The 21,414-nt window shown below is 35.1% G+C and overlaps 1 protein-coding gene across 1 annotated transcript; it reads left to right on the top strand.

The window, feature by feature from the left end:
* Nucleotides 1-16,601, top strand: tacr3l (tachykinin receptor 3-like). The gene is made up of 5 exons (XM_073842348.1): nt 1-464; nt 5,239-5,427; nt 5,911-6,061; nt 12,612-12,808; nt 14,364-16,601. The coding sequence occupies exons 1-5, from the start codon at nt 97-99 to the stop codon at nt 14,644-14,646; spliced, it is 1,188 nt and encodes a 395-aa protein (XP_073698449.1). The 5' UTR covers nt 1-96; the 3' UTR covers nt 14,647-16,601.
* Nucleotides 16,602-21,414: the final 4,813 nt, after the last annotated feature.

Below are 21,414 nucleotides of genomic sequence, written 5' to 3'. Positions count from 1 at the left end.
GGACGTGCCAGATCTATACTTGACACTATAGAAGCACAAATATATGTCTCAGATCAAGTCCTAACTGTTTAAGAAGGACACCACAATAAGTATACCATGGCTGGTCCTCAGAGCGGCTCAAACATAACGCGTAATTTCACAAATCAGTTCGTTCAGCCGCCGTGGCGCGTCGCGATCTGGTCGGTCGCGTACAGCTCCGTGCTGGCGGTCGCCGTGTTCGGAAACCTCATCGTTATTTGGATCATTTTGGCTCATAAACGGATGCGCACAGTGACCAACTATTTCTTGCTCAACCTGGCGTTCTCCGACGCCTCGATGGCCGCCTTCAACACGCTCATCAACTTCATTTACGCCACGCACGGAGAGTGGTACTTTGGAGAGGTTTACTGCAAGTTCCACAATTTCTTTCCCGTGACCGCCGTGTTTGCAAGCATTTACTCCATGACTGCGATTGCTGTCGACAGGTAAGACTGTTTGATTAATTATAACATATTGATCGTGCAGTATGTATAAAATATCACATAAAGAAAGCACAAAAATGTCATTGCAAATTATCCGGCAGCAGTAAAAAAATTTAATTCAATGCCTAAACCAATATACACATACAGGACTGTAAAACATTGCTAATATGAATTCCATGTAGAATTTTAATAATTCCAAAAAGTCTTTGCATTTGTTTGAATTCCTTAAAGGGATACTTCACCCAAAAATGAAAATTCTGTCATTAATTATTTACCCCTCATGTCCTTCCAAACATTTCTGAAAACATTTCAATTGCATTGCAGGGTCAGAAAGCTTTCGGATCTCATCAAAAATATCTTAATTTGTATTTAGAAGATGATCAAAGGTCTTCCGGGCTTGAAACGGCATTGGGTTGAGTAGCCTAATTAATGACAGAATTTTTATTTTTGGGTGAACTATCTCTTTAATGACCTCTAAATAACGTCATCAGGCTGTAATTGGTCTGCAGGCTTGGAAAAATGTATAAAAGAGTTTGTAAAATATAGAATAATCTATACAAAGTACTAAAATGATTGCACTGCTCTTTCTGTGTTCATTTAAGTCTCTTCTATCATTTTATGTTGAAAATATACAAAAATACCTGCCTGAGAGCTATTTAAATGTCACAATGTCCGGTCAATATAAACAGTAAAATTAAATTTGACCAGTAAATGTGATAAAATAGAGGTTGTTGATAAGTCAGCATACATTTTAAGGCTTGAAAATGTCTTTAAATATTATAAAGTTGGCTATTTTTAGTTGGCAAAATTGGTTAGTATCTATAAGGAATTTTATTCATGTTATTTGGTATCATTTTTTAATAGAAATGCTCAATATATCATTCATTTTACCTTGTTTTTACATCTTTGGTAATTGAATGTGAATATACAGCCCAAACCAAAATTTATTCAGACACCTTTAAAATTTTTCACATTATCAGTTTATTCGCTATAGTTTAGAAAATGGTAATAAAATAGGACAAGAACTCACACAGTTAAACTGCCTCAGAACAAATTCATCTTGATAATGTCAGATAACTTTAATATAAAGGTATAATGGATTACAATCAACCAAAAAATCTGACTGTTACTATGACAATATTCACACAACTATCAATACTTTGTTGCCTAATTAGCAATGCATAATTTTGTTCAGTCTGTGGTGTAAAAAGGTCACATAGCAATTAAAGAAAAAAAAAAACACTTAAGCAAAAGTAGAACTAGTGCAATGATTGGATCTTGAATCTTAAAAACTATGGCAACCCAACCTTATGGCCCACCTGACATCACCCTGCTTTTTGAGTGTTTTTAATAGAAATTCGAATCATTAAAGACTAGAAACGTCATGGAAATTCATCGCTCATAATGTGTGAGAATCCTGTTGATTTACTGATGAAAAATTGGCCTATTGAGACTGAACAGCACATTGAGAGGAACAGGCTTTACATGACCACCAGCACTGGCTTCATTCTTCCTCCTGCATATCCATCTATGATCTCCTCAGGGAACTCATAAATTGAACATCTTCCGTTTGACCCCTCTGTCATTTAACTGCAATGAAAAAGGGGAAACTTCATTTCCTGCCCACGAACTTGGGACATACAGCTCAGGCAGCTGCATTTCATAGGATCAAAATATCCCTGAGGTGTACGGCAGCGGGATTTATCTACATTTATTTAGCTATACCTGTTCGTTTTCCAAATTACCCAGGCACCATTCATAGCATCCAGTTTAGTCATGACTCATGAATGCATCTAATGAGATGAGATCTGTGATACTGATCTGTACAATCCAGAGCATAGGGGGGCTTTTCCTTTATTAAAAGATTACAAGCTCAGTCTGTGGCTGTGTAGGAGCCAGAGAACATCACTTCATCTTAACTCTGTGTAATCCTGAGGCATACATGAGTGTTCATCCATATGCTGCCGCACATATTCCTTCTTATTATCAAAAGGTTTGACTTCAGGGAGTTGTGCACCGTTCAGAAATGAATAACTTGTGAGTTTAAAATGAGGGAGCAAACAGGATGCGGAATTTAAATTTAAATTTAAGTGGAATTAAAATAGTTTTTAATAATGCATTTTAATTTTTATTTCGAAGTTGTAATGAAAAATACTATTTCAGTTTCTCAACTTCAGGAATTCACATTTAATTCTAAGTGTGGCATGCTGTTTTTTTGTGATTATTTGTAAAAATCAGTTTCTGAGTAAATTTTTTTTTTAAGTAAATCACGGATTTAATATGAAATTTGGCTGCAAGCAGCAATTAAGAGGCCAAGCATTACAGAAGCAAGCAACCTTACAAACATTAGACCAACTGCGGCAATAAGTAACTGAAGCCATATTAAGATGATTTAAGTCAAAATGGCTGAAAAATCATAAATATAACCACTAGTAATATGATTTAATGGCTTATCACTTTTGACCAGTAGGTAGCGCTGTTATCAAATCAATGTGGTGTGTTCTGTGTGAGGTGAAAATGGCACACACAAAGTTTGGTGTCAATATGTCAAAGCTTTGCTGAGATACAGCCTCAGACAGTCTGGCATCATGCCTCAACTTTGCTGTGGTGCTATACAAAAGCAGTTTTGTCTATCGACACAAAATCCATAACTTTTAGTCAGCACAGTCTGAAGATGATCTGATTCAATTTTGGTAGAAATTAGACCAACAGTCTAGGAGGAGTTCGAAAAAAGTAGATTTTCAATGGAAATCAAAATGTTGGACAGGAATTTTGGCTGACTATGGCAAACTTGGTTTCTATGTTTTCGGCATAACCCAAAGAATATATTGAAACCATTCATTACAATAGGCAAATATACTCAAAAGTTATTAGTGTTACTTATGGTTAATGAATGGTTAAGCTCTCTTGACCAAATTGATGTGGCCTGGTCATATTGACACACAGTTTGGTGTCAATATGTCAAAGTTAAGCAGAAATGCAGCCTCAGATGCAGTTTGGCAATAATAACAGCAAATTCATTGATGCGTTAAACGAAAATCATTTTCTATGTCAACAGAAAATCCATAACGTTTTGTCAGCATGGTCTGAAGATGATTTGAGTCAAATTTTATGAGAATTGGACAAATGGTCTAGGAGGATTTCGAAAAAGTAGGTTTTCAACTTAAATTAAAATGATGGACAGGAAGTTCGGCTGACTATCGTAAAATAAAGAAATATATTGAGACCTGTTTCATTACTATAGGTTAATAAAATCAAAAGTTATTAGCATTTTTGGAGATTTCATTATAATTTTTGGACACAACATTTTTTGGGCATGGTGCCAAAGTTACATACTGAGTTTTGTACGTATACACCAACACGTTCATAAAATATAGCATTTTATGACCGTTTAAAATGGCTGACTATCAAAACGGCAAAATTGGAAAAATTGGGTATGGTTCGACTCTGAGACCTGTTTGGATTTTGTTTTCAATCAGAAGTTATAAGCAAAAACAGAACATTTTCAAATCTCTTGACCACTAGGTGATGCTTGATAGCTTGATGTCGTGGTTATTATAAAACACAACAGGTTTGGTCCCAATATGCCGAAGCATTACAAAGATATAGCCTCACATCCATTTTTGCATGCTTTTTGTCAAATTTGTTTGTGCGTTACTTGAGGACGGTTTGACTAATCAACTTGAATTTCATACATTTTTGGCACCATGGTCTGAAGATGATCTGAGCCAATTTTGGTAAAAATCAGACCAACCGTCTAGGACAAGTTAAAAAAAAAATGTATTTTTTTTTCGAACCATTAAAAATTGTGAAAAACTTGACCTTTTTAAATTTTAGTATGGGCATGAGCCAATTAATTTTTTTTGACTCTGCATTAGACAAGGATTCAGAGAAAGACATTACCGTTCAAAAGTTATTCACATAAATATAAGTGAAACTTTGGACAAGTGCTGGCACTAGAGAGTTTGAGTTAGAGACGCTAAACTTGCTATGGTTGATGTTGAGACTGTCCTCTATCTGTGTGCCAATTTTCATAACTTTCCTGCAACTTTCCCTTGGTGTTTGACCCCGAATTATCCATAAATATGCCGTCATGCATAAGCATGAGACAAAATTAACTATCAGTATTTAAGACGCCACCTACAGGCCTTTGTGATTTATTAAGACATATTTCATTATATTTTCAATAAATTAGCTTACAGTGGAAGTGCACTTCATTACTGAGAATGTTCTAATTAAGTTCTATTTGACGAAGTCAAAAACATGAAAAACATGAAGCTGCTTATTATCTGTTTTATGTTGAAATAAAAGTCTGATCAGTGAAGAAAAAATTGCTCTCATTTATGTTTGGTCACAAAGCTTGTTTTGAACTAACACAGTTTCTTTGTGACTTCATGTTTATTTTCTTTGCATTAATTAAATTCCTCTGACAATCAGATTCTAATTCAACACCTCACACTCATTAAAAGGGTGTCCTCCAGTTCAGATTTAATTAAGGACCCTTTTTTACAGACTGTGATGACGCATATTCAGTTATTAACATCACAAATCTTCCATTGTTTTTTATGTTTTTAAACAATTAATGTAGATTTATACACTAGAGGGACAGCTTTTGTACCTTTTTTTCTGAGAATGCATTACACTTTGTTTATTACCTTGGCATTAAATTACAGAAAACTAATGCTGATGCATAAGTGTTTCTAATACAATGGCTGTGGAAGTGACAGCCCTGAAAGTGTGAGAAGGGTTAATTGAAACCATCTTTTTCTTTACGCAGGTACATGGCCATAATCCACCCTCTGAAGCCTCGTCTGTCAGCAACCGCTACCAAAGTGGTGATTGTTTGCATTTGGGCCCTGGCAGTGATTTTAGCCTTCCCGCTGTGTTTCTACTCGACCACGAGGACCATGCCTCGCAGAACCGTCTGCTACGTTGCCTGGCCAAGACCTTCTGAGGATTCGTTCATGTAAGAGATCCATTTGTTCCTAACAACAGTCCCAAATCAGTCACTAATGAGGTGGATTTCGTTGAGGATTCTGTCTTAGAAGCCAGATGCGTGTGCAGAAAGCAAGACGACAGGCTTTCCTCTGATGATTTCACACCGATGTTGATTGTTTTTTCTTCCTGCTTGATTGTAATTTCTGTACAGCCTGCTCTTTCACTGCTCAAATATTGGTAATGCTCTTTCTGGCTTTACATCGCCTGCTATCTTTACACTAAGTGCCATCTGCCAGTGAGGCTAGAAAAACCAAACACATTACCTATTTACCAGTGGCCAAATGGTGTGCAAACAGTCTTCCTGACTCACAATCCAAATTTATTGTCTAAACACCCAAGCCCCAAGCTTCAGATAGGCCTACTTGGATTTATCATTTAGCGATATACATAAAAAAAAAAAAAAAACACTTTTTTTTTTTTACAATGGCTTCCTGTGCTCTCACCTGTGCAGGTATCATATTATAGTCACTGTGCTGGTGTACATGCTGCCCCTTGTGGTCATGGGTATCACCTACACTATAGTCGGGGTGACGCTTTGGGGAGGAGAGATTCCTGGAGATTCATCGGACAACTATGTTGGACAACTGCGCGCCAAAAGAAAGGTGAGAGGATGCACTATCATATTTGCGACCCTGAACCACAAAACCAGTCTTAAGTAGCATGGGTATATTTGTAGCAATAGCCAAAAATACATTGTATGGGTCAAAATTATCGATTTTTCTTTTATGCCAAAAATCATAAGGATATTAAGTTCCATGAAGATATTTTGTAAATTTACAATCCTAAATATAATATAAATAATTTTTGATTTGTAATATGCATTGCTAAGAACTAAAAATTTGGTGATTTTCTCAATATTTTGATTTTTTTTGCACCCTCAGATTAAAGATTTTCAAATAGCTGTATCTCGGGCCAAATATTGTCCTATTCTAACAAACCAAATAGCAATGAAAAGCTTTTGTGGTTTTGTGGTCCAGGGTCACATATTCTACACAATTTGTCTACACAAAAGTTTGGGTCAAATGGTTTGGAATAGCATAAGTTGTGGCGAAAGATCAATCTTAGGCTTTTATCTTAAAGGGATAGTTCATCAACATGACTTTTGTTTCTTCTGCAGAACGTGAAAGAAGGCATTTTGAAGAATGTTTCTTGTCCAAAATAACATTGGACCCCAATGCATAGTTATTGTTGTAATAAATAAAACTATAAAATTATAATTGTATTTGCTAATTGAAATAAAGCTGAAATAAAAAAGTTAATGAAAAAAAAAAAACTAAAATAAACAAATTATTGCTTTGGCAACTAACTGAAATAAAATAAGTTTAAATAAAATAACATTAGAAATAGACTAAAGTTATTAAAACTACAATTGAAACAAAAAAATAACTTAAAGAAGTCTCTTCTGCTCACCAAGCCTGCATTTATTTGATCTAAAATGCAGCAAAAAACAGTACACTTTTGAAATATTTTTATTATATAAAATAACTGTTTTCTATTCGAATATATTTTAAAATGTAATTTATTCCTGTAATTTCAAAGCTGAATTTTTAGCATCATTACTCCAATCACATGATCCTTCAGAAATCATTCTAATATTCTGATTTGCTGCTCAAAGAAACATTTATTATTATTATCTTGAAAACAGCTAAGTAGAATTTTTCAGGTTTCTTTGATGAATAAAAAGTTTAAAGGAACAGCATTTATCTAAAATAGAATTTTTATCATTTTTGATCCAATTTAAAGCATCCTTGATAAATAAAAGTATACATTTCTCTGATTTCTCCAGCAGAAGAGGCTTCTTTAAAAAACTTTACTTAAAAATCTTACTGTTCAAAAACTTTCGACAAGTAGTGTATGTATAGTTTGGTACATAATTTACTAAAACTACACTAAAAAAATGGAAATGTTGAGTAAGTCATGGCAACTTATGTTTTTAACTCAACTAAGTTGAGAAATGTATATGCAAATTATATGAGAGTCAGCTCGATTGTGTTATTTTAATATTTATTTCACAATCTTTAAATATAATTTAAGTTGAAATGACTTATAAAACCAACTGAATTATACTTTAAAAGTGAAGGCAGGAACTGAATTGTTTATTTATTTATTTATTTATTTATTTTTAAAGTGTGAAATTAAAATGAAAGCAAGCACTAATTAAAAATTAAAAAATATATACTTATGCTAAAATATCTCTGACTGCATGAACTTTTATTGAATGGAACATAAGACTTTTATTCTTCCAGTAACGTTTGTTTAAAGTTATCTGGTCTTTGATATCATTCTTAAAACATCAAAAAATAATATTTACATGTCATTCAAGGGACAATTTTGTTCTGAAACATTCTTATTTGGACCTAGTTTCAAAACGTTCAAAGATTATTGCAAAGGAGTGTTTGCAAAATGATAAAATAGAACACTCTCTTAACATTTTTTTCGATAACATTATCAAAATGAGAAAATATGTTTGTTCAGAACTGACTGATTTCTCTCTTTGTGTTCTCAGTATAGCATCAGAATGAGGTGACCAAAGGACATTGTTTAAGAAATGAGCCTGTGCATTTGTAAATCATAAATTAATCTATGTATTTACTGTTACCTGTCCTGAGAGAATCTCACTGTATTGCTATATCTATTTGATGTTTTTCCACAGATTAAGGTCATGTCTGGTTTATCTGGCAGGTCAACCCTGAGCTTTTTGTGAGCCGCAGTGTTCAGAAACACACTCGCACATGTGAAAGAGTAATAGGACCCTCTCAGGGATGAATCTAGGACAGTTCATCTGATATTGTGCAAAAATGGTTCATATTAATGACTGTGATCTCTCTATGTAATCCAGTACTTGGAGTAGAGATTACGGAATCATTTCAAATAAAACCGCAGGCTTACGCTGGATTAAAGCACTTGTTAACTCACCTTTACACAGCCTCGCTTCCCAAAGCTCAGTCATTTATTTGAAGCCTGTTGATTGGCTAGAAAGTATTCAGTAGGAAAAGAAATCAGATATAACACCGAGATCTTAAACTATTGCTTGGACGTTTACATGGACTTAATATCTTTCTCCTTTGTTTTTTGAAATCTAAACATGTTGTTAATGTTAAACGTTTTTAACATCTTAATCTTTCGCTTTTGAAAACACCGTACAACCCTCCTTCGTACTTTTAGACTCTGGATCCTTTGCTAACTTTAGTGTATGTCAACCCTTGAAAAGCCACTCACAACGTCTCAAATGGCGTCATTAATTTGTGCATAATTTGACAAGGACCTGTTGGAAAAGACAAAGAACCGCCATCCATCATCAATCAATGAACACTTTCATTTGCACCTTGTCTGTAACAAAGCGACAAGAGTCTTGTACCCTGAAGAAACCCCGCTGTAGTTAATGAGTAATGGGACGCAGTGGAGCCTTTGCGAATAATTGCTGATTGACAGTTACACAAAGCAGAGAAAGGTTAGGTATGACGCAACCCAAGCAGCGGATACGGTGAGCCACGGGCGGCAGAAGAGTCAGAGAACCTGCCCTTTTATGCCAGTTTGACGCAGGTTTAGCTGAAGTTTTGCAGGGGAAGCGTTATGAATGGTCTTCAATCAGTCTGAAAGCACATTGTCTTTAGGAGGGCAGGTGAACTTGACCTGTCAAGAAGGTACAGCTAGTTTTCTACTCGATGTGTGACTGGCTAGACACAAAGTAGATTTCATCTCCCTGTTATAACACCATTCATGACATTCTGGAAAAGGGATTAAATCAGACTTTTGAGTCACACCTTTTAGATTATTAGCTTTATATTAAAAATTTTGTGACTTGTTTAGTACTGATGTGAATAAAATATTTCACATAAAAGATGTTTACAGATAGTCCACAAGAGAAAATAATAGTTACACTTATAAAAATGACCCAGTTCATGAGTCCCTTGTTTGTCCTGAACAGTTAAACTGCCTGCTGTTCTTCAGAAAAATCCTTCAGGTCCCACAAATTCTTTGGTTTTTCAGCATTTTTGTGCATTTGAACCCTTTCCAACAATGACTGTATGATTTTGAGATCCATCTTTTCACACTGAGGACAACTGAGGGACTGAGGGACAGAAGGTTTAAACGCTCACTGATGCTTCAGAGGGAATCACGATGCAAGAAAAGCCGGGGGGTGAAAACTTTCTGAATGTGAAGATCAGGGTAAATTTACCTTATTTTGTCTTCCCAGAACCATGTAAGTATCTTATGTAGCTTCTGAAGGGCAGTACTAAATGAAAAAAATAAAAAACAATATTCAGGGAAAATTAGAAAGAAATGTACAGTCGTGGCCAGAAGTTTTGAGAATTACATAAATATTGGAAATTGGAAAAGTTGCTGCTTAAGTTTTTATAATAGCAATTTGCATATACTCCAGAATGTTATGAAGAGTGATCAGATGAATTGCATAGTCCTTCTTTGCCATGAAAATTAACTTAATCCTGAAAAAAACTTTCCACTGCACTGTTAAGAAGGCTTCAGGGCGTCCTAGAAAGTCCAGCAAGCGCCAGGATTGTCTCCTAAAGAGGATTCAGCTGCGGGATCGGTGTGCCACCAGTGCAGAGCTTGCTCAGGAATGGCAGCAGGCAGGTGTGAGCGCATCTGAACACAGTGAGGCCAAGACTTTTGGAAGATGGCCTGGTGTCAAGAAGGGCAGCAAAGAAGCCACTTCTCTCCAAAAAAAAAACCCATCAGGGACAGATTGATATTCTGCAAAAAGTTTGGCGAATGGACTGCTGAGGACTGGGGCAAAGTCATATTCTCCGATGAAGCCTCTTTCCGATTGTTTGGGGCATCTGGAAAAAGGCTTGTCCGGAGAAGAAAAGGTGAGCGCTACCATCAGTCCTGTGTCATGCCAACAGTAAAGCATCCTGAGACCATTCATGTGTGGGGTTGCTTCTCATCCAAGGGAGTGGGCTCACTCACAATTTTGCCCAAAAACACAGCCATGAATAAAGAATGGTACCAAAACACCCTCCAACAGCAACTTCTTCCAACAATCCAACAACAGTTTGGTGAAATGCATTTTCCAGCACGATGGAGCACCGTGCCATAAGGCAAAAGTGATAACTAAGTGGCTCGGGGACCAAAACGTTGACATTTTGGGTCCATGGCCTGGAAACTCCCCAGATCTTAAAACTTGTGGTCAATCCTCAAGAGGCGGGTGGACAAACAAAAAGCCACTAATTCTGACAAATTCCAAGAAGTGATTATGAAAGAATGGGTTGCTATCAGTCAGGATTTGGCCCAGAAGTTGATTGAGAGCATGCCCAGTCGAATTGCAGAGGTTCTGAAAAAGAAGGGCCAACACGGCAAATACTGACTCTTTGCATAAATGTCATGTAATTGTCGATAAAAGCCTTTGAGACGTATGAAGTGCTTGTAATTATATTTCAGTACATCACAGAAACAACTGAAACAAAGATCTAAAAGCAGTTGAGCAGCAAACTTTGTGAAAACTAATATTTGTGTCATTTTCAAAACTTTTGGCCACGACTGTACACATCGTCATTTTGTTCAAAAGTTTTCACCCCCGGCTCTTGATGCATCCTGTTTCCTTCTGGAGCATCAGTGAGTGTATGAACCTTCTGTGATATTGAGTCCCTCAGTTGTCCTCAGTTTGAAAAAAAAAAAAAAAAATCTCAAAATCATACAGTCATTGTTGGAAAGGGTTCAAATACACAAATGCTGAAAAACTGAAGAATTTGTGGGACCTGAAGGATTTTTCTAAAGAACAGCAGGCAGTTTAACTGTTCAGGACAAACAAGGGATTCATGAACAACTATCACTAAACAAACAAACAAACACAAGGGTTGTTTCCTCCAAGGAGCCAAAGGAGGCAGTGTCTCCTCAAAATATTGGGTAAGAAAAAATTGATTTACACTGTTAAAAAAAGATTGATATTTTGAATAAATGCTGTTCTTTTTAACTTGTTATTCATCAAAGAATCCTGACAAAAAGAATCACAGGTTCTAAAAAATATTTGTCAGCACAACTGTTTCCAACATTGATAATTCTAATAATAAATCAGCAAATTAGAAGGATTTCTGAAGGATAATGACACTTAAGACCGGAGTAACAGCTGATGAAAATTCAGCTTTGCATCACAGGAATAAATTATATTTGAAAGGATATTAAAATAAAAACCATTATTTTATATTGTGATAACATTTCACAATATTACATCTTTTTTCTGTATTTTTGATCAAATAAATGCAGCCTTGATGAGCATAAGAGACTTTTTTAAAAAACATTACAAGACTGATCCCAAACTTTTGAGCAGCAGTGTATATTAGAGTGATTTCTGAAGGATCATGTGACAATGAAGACTGGAGTAATGCTCAAAATTCAGCTTTGATCACAGGAATAAATTACAGTTAAAAATATTTTCACATAGAAAACTGTTATTTTACATTTGACAATATTTCACAACTTTTTCCACTATTTATGCAGACAACATTGCTGTGTAAAATAGTTTTTTAGTATCTTAAACGATGCAAACTGAGGTTGGTTGCTTAACATGTCGGTCAGACAGTCTCTTCCTTTCTAAATAGTGTTCACTTTGTGCACTGCACTTTCAAGAATGTGCTGAAATGCGGGCCAGATGCTGCTAGTTAGATGGCAAGCTGTGTGAGATGTGAAGCTGTTTAGTGTAACAAAAACAAATGACTTCAGGACCTGCACAATCTGCTCTATTCTGACCTCCTGGTGCCAGAAACATCAAATCAAAACACAATATCATCCTCTGGTGCAATTTACATACGAAATATGCAATTATGCACTTTTCGGCACACCGCGGTGCTGTTCCTCCAGCTCTTTCATGATAAAAACTAACAGGGCTCTAAATTGAGGTTGACTCGCATGTCTGATGACCGGTGCAAAAGCTAGCCAGTGTGGTGCCAAATCACTATCGGACACGTTTCTTCTCGTCATTCATTATCTGTTTTCGGGTTTGGGTTTTTGTTCACTAAACAATGGCAGCAGATGGCTTTGAGTCGGCAGATGGAGACTTCAAACAGACTGCGAGCTGAGCCGTGACTTTCCCCGATGCTGTTTTCTCCCAGAACACAAGAAGCCGAAACTCATGTGTTTTGCTGGCATATGCTTCACGTTGTGAATCGAAATGATCACTCGCTCTCTCCTCAGGTGGTGAAGATGATGATCGTGGTGGTGGTGACCTTTGCCCTCTGCTGGTTGCCCTATCATGTCTATTTCATCGTGACGGGCCTGAACAAGCGTCTGAACAAGTGGAAGTCCATCCAGCAGGTCTATCTGTTCGTGTTGTGGTTGGCCATGAGCTCCACCATGTACAACCCCATCATTTACTGCTGTCTGAATGGCAGGTAATGAAACACTCATATACTCATATGCAAAGGTCCAAAATTAACTTTTTGCAACATCTGCCAAATGGAGAACATTTTTTCTGGTCATAACAGTTTCTTGTATGTCGAATAAAATAAATAAATAAATAAATTGTATAAATATTTTTAAATTATTGTTTGCATATAAAAAGTATAGTTAGTTTGAATATAAAAATTAAAAGTTAAACTATGTAGTCTTGAAAGCACACACACACACACATATATATATATACTGTATATATGCTAAAATGTAAAATAAAATATACAATAAGTAACAATGAAATGTAAATTACAAAAAAATGTAAACAAGAAATTATATAACATATAGTATATCTATATATATATATATATATATCTATATATATATATATATATATATATATATATATGCTAAATAACAAAGTTTTTTTTATAAATATTTTTATAAATATTGTTTGCATATAAAAAGTATTGTTAGTTTCAATATAAAAAGTTAAACTTAAGCTATGTAGTCTTGAAAGCACACATATATATATGCTAAAATATTAAATAAAATATCCAATAAATAAAATGAAATGTAAATTACAATTTAAAAAGTAATTAAAAATGATAAAATATATATATATATATATATATATATATATATATATATATATATATATATACACACACACAGTGTGTGTGTGTATATACACACACGCTAAAATATAAAATACAAATTCATAAAATAATTAAATGTAAATTACAATTAAATTATATATTTTATAAATTATATGTATAAAATATTAAATAAAATATACAACAAATAACAAAATGAAAGATAAATACAAATAAATATTTTAAAAAAAAATCAAATATATCTTTTTGTTTTATTAATATATTAAATATTTTGATTAATGATTGATTTGCATTTAATGTTTAATTTTATAATACTATTTCATTATTTTAAAAAGGTACTGTATCATCCTTACAGTTTTATATAAATTATGGATTCAGTGAACTGCCTAGTTACTTATTTAATAAAAAAATATATATATATTTACTTTTATCATATTTATTTGTAATCATTTAATATTTCATTTAATATTTGTAATAAATTATATTTCATATAGTAATGTTATAATATAGTAATGTTAACTATATATATATATATATATATATATATATATATATATATATTAATTTTATATCATTATTATTATTTTATTTAATAGTATTTTTAAATGCTGAATATATCTTTTTTGTAATCAAACAAATTGTACAATAATATATAATGAAAATATTATTTGAATATTAAAAAGCATAATCATCACAGTTCTACTTAAACTTTATATTCTTACGTTCTTAATAAACCTACTGGTCAACTAACAATTCACTTGGTTTTGTTTACTTGCCAAAGCTTTTTGCTGCCGACAAGCATTAATTTTGGACCATCTGAACAATTCCTATACATACAAGATCTATCATCCCAGCTCATTACGAAGTTAGTTATAATATTAATAGAGAGATAAACTAGGCATTCATTTAAATTAAAAAATTATTTTTTCCAATCCTCCAGGTTTAGGGCTGGTTTCAAACGGGCCTTCAGGTGGTGTCCTTTCATCCAGGTATCAAGCTACGATGAACTCGAGCTCCGTCCCACCCGTCTCCACCCACGCAACCAGAGCAGCATGTGCACCCTGTCCCGCATCGACACCAGCGTCCACGGCGAGGACCCCCGCCGCAGCAAACGCAAGAGCACAAAATCCCAGTGTCAGGTGGAGGTTAGAGATGAAAACGCAGCAGCGACTAAACTCTGTCTTCACAGAGAGCCCACGTTTGTAACCGAGCAGCTCAGCTGAAGGGCCTTGGATCATGGTTCTGTTACAGGTGCTCCATTACAAACATAAAACAATGCTAATATACATATATTATATACGTAATAAAAATGAGATACTGTGTGCACTGAGACTGAATGCACTCATGATGAGGGAATACTGCCTCCAAGTGGACAACTGTGAATGTTTTTAGTGTAGTCTAGCATACTACTCAATGCATGCTGCCTAGTATATACTACATACTGCCTTTTTCTTGAAATAGAACACATTATGCAATGATAAACATTTAAAACATGAAAGCATAGTATGCTACACTACATATTTATGACCTAGGAAATAAAAAATTGGCACATTTGTTTCAGTTTTGTTTAAAATGATACTTAAATTCATGCTTTTGATTGAAATGGACCATCAAATCAATCACAGTTAGGTGTTTCTCTACTATACATGCATATAGAAAAATTGCATTCTTTGCATTCTGAACATAGCCAGCATTTCTTCTGTACTGAAGTATAACTCGGTCTGATCTTTTGCGCAGGAGACCGACTTCAAAAGTTATACTGAATGTAAAACTTACTGTAATAACACATCTGAGCCAGCTAACTTATTTCAAATATGTGCTGTCAGATCAATCATGAAGCAATGTCAGGAAATATAGAGCGAATTGACTTTAAATAATGTGTAACCATATGCTGCATCCACTAAGTGACACAAATAGTGGAGGTTAATCTCATCAAACCATTCTCTTTTTTGAACAAAGTTCTGCCTGTTTCATAAATAAGGTCTAATGAATGTATATTACTGGTCTATACATATATCTTTTGTGTCTTGTTCATGTTTGATATATTACAGTGTGTGCTGTATTTATGATGTACTGTAAATGTTATCACTGATAATGTGCTTATGGTTTGTATTGTACATAATGTGCAAAGTTAACTTTTTATAATCAAAAATTACATATGTGACCCTGGACCACAAAACCAGTCTTAAGTAGGGATGTCCTAATCAGTTTTTTTTTGCCCTTGACTCAGAGTCATTTGATTTTGAGTATCTGCCGATACCGAGTCCCGATCCGATACTTCTATGATACATAACAAAAGAATAAAGAAGAGCAAAGAAACAGATCCAGGATGTTCCTTATTTTTGATTTAATTCACCTTATTTTAACATTCAACAACTCTGTTAACAAACAGAGCACTTCTGTGAGGTAGCTTTAACAATCAAGTAATAAATCACATAAATTCCTCACTTCTGGACTTTAGCGCAACAGTAAATATAAAAAAGGTCTAATATAAAAACATAGCACCTCAACTTAAAATACCCGCAGGCATGTAAACAAATAAAAAAATAAAGGAGCCATAGTGTTTGCTGTGTTTCTATGTGGAGTCAAGAGGTCTAACTCTGTGCCACCACATAACTATAGATCTGTTAAAAAATAATGAGAATATACATATATATCCGAGTCCTGATCGGGAGGTAACGTCCGATTCCGATCGAGTCTGAAACCACGTGATCGGGCCCGATTTCATCTGTAGCAATGGGCAAAAAATACATTGTATGGGTTAAAATGATCGATTTTTAGGTGAAAAATCAGTAGGATATTAAGTCAAGATCATGTTACATTAAGATATTTTGTAAAAGTTCTACGTAAATATATCAAAACTTTTTGGATTAGTAATATGCATTGCTAAGAACTTCACTTGGACAACTTTAAAGGCGATTTTTCTCAATATTTAGATTTTTTTGCACCCTCAGATTGCAGATTGTCCTATCCTAACAAACCATACATCAATAAAAAGCTTTAGTCTTTAGCTTTTTAGATGGTGTATAAATCTCAATTTCAGAAAATTGACCCTTATGACTGATTTTGTGGTCCAGGGTCACATATAGTCACAAAAATGAATGTAGTAAAATGCTTTCATATTTAAATGCATTGATGATGGTTTTATGCCTGCTTTGATCTAAAAGTGTGAAAAACAAATCATGTTGGTATGGTCACATTGTTTTGATGTTGAATGTGAATGCAGATTTATTAAAGTGAACATCAAAAATGATGACAACTTTCTTTGTTAGAATCAAGTTCTTTGCAAAACACAATAAACCATTGCACTAGCATGACAGACTGCGGTTTTCAAGCACAAGCTTTAGAACAAACTCCATCAGACAGGACAGTCATTAACCAGTCAACAATTTGATCTCACAGTGATTTCACCATGAGCTCCCAGGATACTCATGATGTGGTCACAATGTGAGGTGACAGCAAGCTAAAAGTGTAACCTCACAGCGTCACTGTGTGCTCATACTAAGGTCATAATGTGAGCTCACTACCTGGGATTTCACAAGTTACAATACAAACATCATGTAGAAGTTGATATTTTTCATATCAAAAATGCAGTTTCCTTGGTTATTTTGTATTCATTTTAGCCTGGTGTTGGCATTTGACACAAATATTTCTATTCGACAGATGCGATTCCGGTTGTTGTTTTGGTGACTCCCTCTCGCTTATTAATGGGATATTTCTCACAGTAATGGACATTCTGTCATTAGTTACTCACCCTCATGTCATTCCAAACCCGTGAGACCTTCATTCGTCTTCAGAACAAAAATGTAGATATGTTTAATGAAATTCGAGAGCTTTCTGACCCTGCATAGACAGCAGCGTAACTACCACGTTCAAGAACCACAAAGGTAGTAAGGACATCTATAAAATAGCCCATGTGACATCAGTTCAACTGTAATATTATGAAGCTACGAGAATACTTTTTGTACATGTAGAAACAAAAATAATGACTGAAATAATGACAATTTCTTCTCTTCTGTGTCAGTCTTCAACATGCGTTCGTGAGAATACCACATCAAAGACCGACACAGAAGAGGAGAAATTGTTGAATAAAGTCTTTTTTTTTTTTTGCCTTTGCACACAGAAAGTATTCTCGTGGCTTCATAACATTACGGTTGAACTGATGGCTACTGTATTTTATCGTTTATCTTTCTTGGCCATAAAACATTTCAGTTATGTTGCTGTCTATGCAGGATCAGAAAGCTCTCAGATTTTATCAAAAATATCATAATTTGTGTTTTGAAGATGAACGAAGGTCTTATGAGTTTGGAACGACATGAGGGTGAGCAATTAAAGGAACACTCCACTTTTTTGGAAATTGGCTCATTCTCCAATTGCCCCCGAGTTAATAAGATGAGTTTTACCATTTTGAAATCCATTCAGCCGTTCTCCTGTTCTGGCGATATCACTTTTAGCATAGCTTAGCATAGATCATTGAATCCTATTAGACCAATAGCATCGCGTTCAAAAATGACCAACGAGTTTCCATATTGTTCTATTTAAAACTTGACTCTTCTGTTGTGTACTAATACTGGCGGAAAATGTAAAGCTGCGATTTTCTAGGCCGATAAGATTAGGAACTACACTCCCATTCTGGTGTAATAGTCAAGGAAGTTTGCTGCCATAATATGGCTGAAGCAGGAGCAGTAATATCACGCAGCGCCTGAAATTAGTTCCCAGCTAGGTAACTTCCAATGTGACGAAGTTAGCATTTCCACATGTGCTGCATGATATTACTGCGCCTGCTTTGGCCATGTTACGGCAGCAAACTTCCTTGACTATTACGCCGGAATGGGAGTGAAGTTCCTAAACTTATCTGCCTAGAAATTTGCAGCTTTACATTTTCCACCGGTATTAGTACACGAACACGATATAACTACAGAAGGGTCAAGTTTTAAATAGGACAAATATGGAAACTCGTTGGTCATTTTTGAACGTGATGGTCTAATAGGATTTAATGATCTATGCTAAGCTATGCTAAAAGTGATATCGCCAGAACATCAGTTCAACCGTAATGTTATGAAGCTACGAGAATACTTTGTGTGCAAAGGCAAAAAAAAAAAAAAGACTTTATTCAACAATTTCTCCTCTTCTGTGTCGGTCTTTGATGTGGTATTCTCACAAACGCATGTTGAAGACTGACACAGAAGAGAAGAAATTGTCATTATTTCAGTCATTATTTTTGTTTCTACATGTACAAAAAGTATTCTCGTAGCTTCATAATATTACAGTTGAACTGATGTCACATGGGCTATTTTATAGATGTCCTTACTACACTGTAAACAAAATCTGTAGAAATTACAGTATTACTGGCAGCTGGTTGCCAGTAACTTACTGTAGATTTTAATTTATGCTATTTACTGGCAACAGTTTGTTCAAAGTTAATTGAACATTAAACATTAACAAGTCTTTATCTTTACAGAATAAAACTAAAATAACAGCCTCATGGAAAGCATTCTGGGAACCAAAATCTGAAGGAAAAAACAGAAAAAGGTTGATGAAGGTTTCTGGTTCCCAGAATGCTTTGCAGTAGGTTGTTATTTTATAGTTTTATTCTGTAAAGACAAAGACTTGTTAATGTTTAATGTTCATTTAACTTTGAACAAACTGTTGCCAGTAAATAACATAAATTAAAAATCTACAGTAAGTTACTGGCAACCAGCTGCAGAACTACAGCAAATTTTTTACAGTGTACCTTTGTGGTTCTTGAACGTGGTAGTTACGCTGCTGTCTATGCAGGGTCAGAAAGCTCTCGAATTTCATTAAACATATCTAAATTTTTGTTCTGAAGACGAATGAAGGTCTCACGGGTTTGGAATGACATGAGGGTGAGTAACTAATGACAGAATGTCCATTACTGTGAGAACTATCCTATTAAGATGCTAAAAGTGATATCGCCAGAACAGGAGAACGGCTGAATGGATTTCAAAACGGTAAAACTCAAATTATTAACTCAGTGGGAGTTGGAGAATGAGCCTATTTCCAAAAAAAAGTGGAGTGTTCCTTTAATGACAGAATTTTCATTTTTGGGTGAATTATGACCTCTATTTGTTTTTGCTCTTGAAAAGACTTGACAGATCCTGAAACACAAAGAGCAAATCAGTGCAGTCAGTTGCTAATAACTACTGCTCTTGACATTACACTTTCTATAAAGTGTTTTCACGATGCCTCATCAATAGACTATATTGGCGGCACCGAACGTAAACACTGAACTGAAGGGAATTCGCAATTTTTTGCTGATATTGCTGTTGAAAATGACAAATTATTGTCATGTTTTGAGCTGTACGATTCGTCAGACCGGGAAAAACATTTGAACTACTATAGACTGACAAAAGTTATAACAAATCAAGGAGAAGACTGAAAAAAACTGTCTGAGGAACAAAAGGCATTTGTGGTTGGCCACAAACTGAACCAGGATTTCCAGGGCAAAAATCTCGACTACAGTCGTGGCCAAAAGTTTTGAGAATGACACAAATATTAGTTTTCACAAAGTTTGCTGCTAAACTGCTATTAGATCTTTGTTTCAGTTGTTTCTGTAATGTACTGAAATATAATTACAAGCACTTCATACGTTTCAAAGGCTTTTATCGACAATTACATGACATTTATGCAAAAAGTCAATATTTGCAGTGTTGGCCCTTCTTTTTCAGGACCTCTGCAATTCGACTGGGCATGCTCTCAATCAACTTCTGGGCCAAATCCTGACTGATAGCAACCCATTCTTTCATAATCACTTCTTGGAGTTTGTCAGAATTAGTGGGTTTTTGTTTGTCCACCCGCCTCTTGAGGATTGACCACAAGTTCTCAATGGGATTAAGATCTGGGGAGTTTCCAGGCCATGGAGCCAAAATTTCAACGTTTTGGTAGAAACCTGATGGTAGCGCTCACCTTTTCTTCTCCGGACAAGCCTTTTTCCAGATGCCACAATATCCTTGCCTGTGAAGCCATTTTTATGCAACGCAATGATGGCTGCATGCGTTTCTTTGCAGGTCACCATGGTTAACAATGGAAGAACAATGATTTCAAGCATCACCCTCCTTTTAACATGTCAAGTCTGCCATTCTAACCCAATCAGCCTGACATAATGATCTCCAGCCTTGTGCTCGTCAACATTCTCACCTGAGTTAACAAGACGATTACTGAAATGATCTCAGCAGGTCCTTTAATGACAGCAATGAAATGCAGTGGAAAGTTTTTTTCGTGATTAAGTTAATTTTCATGGCAAAGAAGTACTATGCAATTCATCTGATCACTCTTCGTAACATTCTGGAGTATATGCAAATTGCTATTATAAATTCTCAAAACCTTTGGCCACGACTGTACATTCGTGTTTGTTCTTATAATTTCCAGTCAAGGGGGTTAAATATTAGGCTAATCTTAATACTGCTAGCATGTATCTTTACCACCTATGGCTATTTGAACCTATGTTTTTCAAAATATTGCAGCCTTTCCTGCTTCTCTATGTGATTTAGCGTCTTCGACACATTTCTCCATGGTTTAGACAGCATATTAGCAGAACAACATATTCAGTAGTACATTAACCGTGCAAACTATGCTGCTGTTTACATCAATATATCTCCAATACGGCCAAATCGTGACATAAGTGCAAACCCTCTAGCAGTGTTCAACTTACTTGTCAAAATTTTTAGGAGCTCACCATTTTTAACAAATCCTGCAGTATCCATGTGTTTTCCAGTGTTTTGAAACAGTAATGTCCCTCACCCTGCTCAACATTTTGAATTCCCAATGAACTCTACTGCTCACACTGAATATTACAGTATAAGAATGATGAGATGTCACTGTGATCATTGCATAATGTCATGTGTTGACTGGGTTGTTAAATCGACATAAAATACATGTGATTTATGTAAATTATAAACTATAAGATTGCTGTTTTTGTAGATCTTTCTTTTGAGCTCATGCTTTGATCATGTATGATTACTGGACCTTGC

This window comes from Garra rufa, chromosome 6 (genome assembly GCF_049309525.1).
Source record: "Garra rufa chromosome 6, GarRuf1.0, whole genome shotgun sequence".
Taxonomy (NCBI): Eukaryota; Metazoa; Chordata; class Actinopteri; order Cypriniformes; family Cyprinidae; genus Garra; species Garra rufa.
This window is presented reverse-complemented; position numbering and strand designations above follow the sequence as displayed.